At 40.3% G+C, this 3,281-nt stretch overlaps 1 protein-coding gene across 1 annotated transcript in view; it reads right to left on the reverse strand.

The window, feature by feature from the left end:
- Window positions 1-383: 383 nt before the first annotated feature.
- Window positions 384-3,281, reverse strand: part of LOC104548146 (chromosome unknown open reading frame, human C12orf49) — a gene marked incomplete at its 5' end in the record, with an annotated part of 3,432 nt that continues 534 nt past the window's right edge. Inside the window, 3 exons of the mRNA XM_010194085.1 lie at window positions 384-664; window positions 1,642-1,755; window positions 2,268-2,419. Coding sequence (XP_010192387.1) covers window positions 581-664; window positions 1,642-1,755; window positions 2,268-2,419 — 350 coding nt within the window. The remainder of the gene's footprint in view (window positions 665-1,641; window positions 1,756-2,267; window positions 2,420-3,281) is intronic.

A 3,281-nucleotide genomic window follows, 5' to 3' on the forward strand; every position in this document is an offset into this window, starting at 1 on the left:
AGGATCTAAAATATCCTATTTGACATAACAAAACAGGGACTGAAAGGCATCAACAACTAGCTATGCAAAGCATCAATACTTTCAGCTAGTAATCCATATAAAATGAATAAATAATTCATAATTACATATGTAGTGCACACCATGCATGTCAAGAGGTGCTCCAGAGAGAGAGGCACAACAGGCATGCTTTATTTACTCTCTAAAAGCAGAAATCCTCCAATTATTACTGTCACTCTGGAAAGTCTCTGGACAATTGAACCTCCATGTACAGCTGCAAAGCTGCATTAGATATTTTTCTCATGATGTTTTATAGCCTAGAGAACACCATGCATCCTAAAATTTAGAGGAAGTATCCAAAGAATGTACTAGTACTCTAAAGCAGGTGCATAACAAACTGAAGAAAGCAAGATTCAATTCCAGAGAACTGAAGTCCATCACTTCCACTGTACAGCTCTGTGTGTGTCCCCAGAAACAACATCAGCCATTTACACTGAGGCTTTTGTAAAGCAATAGCTGTTGTCTTGCTCTTTTGGATTCCAGTCTCCAGTTCCTTTCCTTTCTTGCTTTGATCATGCAGCTTTCAAACAGGCAGAAGCTCTGGGGGATATTCACCATAGCAGTATTTTGCAATTGGATCTCTATAGGTGTTTTCATGCTGCACGCTCTGTCAGGAAAATGAGGAGAAGCCTTAACAACACACACATACTTAAACAATACCTCCCTTCACTGAGGGCCAAAAGCCAGAGCATTTATATGTATACAAAAAAATTTCCCAAATTCTTCTACACAGTAGAGTATCATCTGGAGTCAAACAACATTGCGCTCCCAACACACAGAAGGCAGTTGCTGTGTAATACCACTTCAGTGTTGAACAATACCCAGAACCTCCTTTTCAGGAGACGACCCAAATAGCCGGAAACAGAGTAAATATTTAAAAAAAAAAATAAAAAATAAAATTAAAAAATGCTCAGGCAGTATTGTCGGATGTCCTAAGCCAGCAAGGCAAAACAAAGTTGCTGCTTGAAGTGTGCGCATTTTTCTTGATAAAGCTAGCACTTCCTAAGAGGGCCAATGCTTGCTTAGACCAAAACTTCTAATAAAATCACATGAGTAACAGAAATTTTCCTTTGTTCTTAAAAAGAAAAAAAAACAAACAACAAGCAACAAACCAAAAACCCCCACACTTTGAGTTACTATGCAGATGACTGTCAGCATACGGTAAGTCTAAAAATGTACCATAATGTAAACAGTATTCTGAAGCTACTGGGAACAACTCTCACTCTTATGAGATCATCCTTACGAGATCTTCCCCAGAACTCATCCGAGATCTTCACTGGTCACTGAACTCAGCTAGTCTTTTTTTAGTTAAGTACCTCTTTTCTAAAGAGAGCATACAATTCATTGTGCCCTAAATACGCACTTTGCCCTTCATTTACTACTGATGTTACTATTTCAACTTATAAATCAGAGGACTGCCTTCAGATTAGCTCTCAGCCACAGCTTCAGCATTTATGAAATGCCCACACATTCCACACATCTGAATGCAAGCACAACAGAGCAGCCATTCATAGGACCAGCCCCATTTTCCAAAGGCACTTTTGGGGTATTTTCTCATTTTTGAGCCCTGGACATGCATCTTACCTGTGACGAAGTCCTACATTTCGCCAGACACAACTCAAAGCGATCTTCCACTGCCATGAAGAGGTTTTGGAAAGCAATGGCTGCCCGGTTCAAGAAACGTTCCAGAAGGTGTTGCTAAAGTGATTAGCAAAAAAAGATGACAAAACAAAAAAACACAAACTGTACTTCATCAGGGAGTAATCAAAGCCCACCTTAACCTACACAGCAAAAGTATCAGAGGAATGGTAAGCAACTCCACTTAGAGTTTCTAGCAAGCACTAAAAGGTTAACACATCACAGAACCCCAGCAGTTGGAAGAGAGCCTTGAGAAGCTAACAGAATACAGGGAAGTGCTAATTGCAAAACTGATACTGGCTGGAATAGCTTTCCTGCAATCGTTTCCTTTCAGAAAATGCAATTCCCCTGAAGCTGAAACATTTTGCAAGGCTCCCAATATTTCCTCCCAAAGGTGGGAAGGATGAATTTTTGTAAAGCTTTATTTATAGCTTGCCATACGGTCCTTGCAGACTCTCCTCATCCTTCAAAGAAAAGGAACTGTCCCCTAAGGAAAAAGCTCCTCATAAACAAGCACTTTTAGCCACAGAGGAACCTGAGAACACCTGAAAAGCAGGAGAAAGTCTACACACCTTGCTGGGCTGCAGGCAACAGGAGACGCAGTACTCGTACACGCTGCAGCAGCCATTGGGAAGGCAGCTGGCGCAGCTGTACAGCTTCGTACTGGGCACGTTGACATTACAGCAGCCATTTACCAGTAAGTCTTTCCTCTCACAGATGTAGCCTGAAAAACAAAAACAGTAGTAACAACTGGCAAGCCATACTACTCCTTATGTTCTATAGAAATCTATAGCAAGAATCACATTAATTAAGAACAGGTTTATTGACATTTGGTAGATTATGGTCCCCTTCAAGTTGAATTAAGTCCTAACTAGCAATTCTTTGAAATGACACTTTGACATAGAGCTGAGTTTCACAACAGCCTGGTGTTACCTGTGCAACTGTTACGTACCTACTCTAATATGCTGTATGTACAGTATGAGTATTTAAATGCAGAATATTTAAGTTCTGATTTCTTTTTGGCGCAATGAATTGAGACTGAAAAGGAAAAGGTGATGACTGTACTGGAAAAAACTATGAGATGAGCTCTTTCAACTGGTCTATGTCTGGATAACGTTTTGCAGTTCAATATGAAGAGACTTAGATTTATCCATGAGGATAGCTGTAATATTCATTGTTGAGTGGAATCCTTAATTGTATAGAACCACAGTGTACATCCTTATGGAAGCTGTAGTACCACAGCATCAGGCTGTGAAAGATATCTGTGATTTTAGAGACCTTAGTGAATCAGCAGTAAGCATAATTCAGGCAGTGCTAAATTTAACATTGATACAGGTCACAGAAGATATGGTGGTTTTTCTACAGCCTTGATTTCTGGTCAAGAATAGTTTGGTGCCTGAGCAACAAGCACACTGGGAAAGCACACATGCAGGGCAAGAAAGGCTCCATACACTTAAAACAAGTGGTTAATCCTTGGGTTTACAAGGGTCAGGCAAGCTTGTTAACTTTAACTGAGCACTGACTATACCAGTCCTAAGTTGCCTCTGTACAAAGCCCATCAGGTTTTCTCGATTGCTCTCCTTAAC

Source organism: Mesitornis unicolor, unplaced genomic scaffold (genome assembly GCF_000695765.1).
Source record: "Mesitornis unicolor isolate BGI_N332 unplaced genomic scaffold, ASM69576v1 scaffold35941, whole genome shotgun sequence".
Taxonomy (NCBI): Eukaryota; Metazoa; Chordata; class Aves; order Mesitornithiformes; family Mesitornithidae; genus Mesitornis; species Mesitornis unicolor.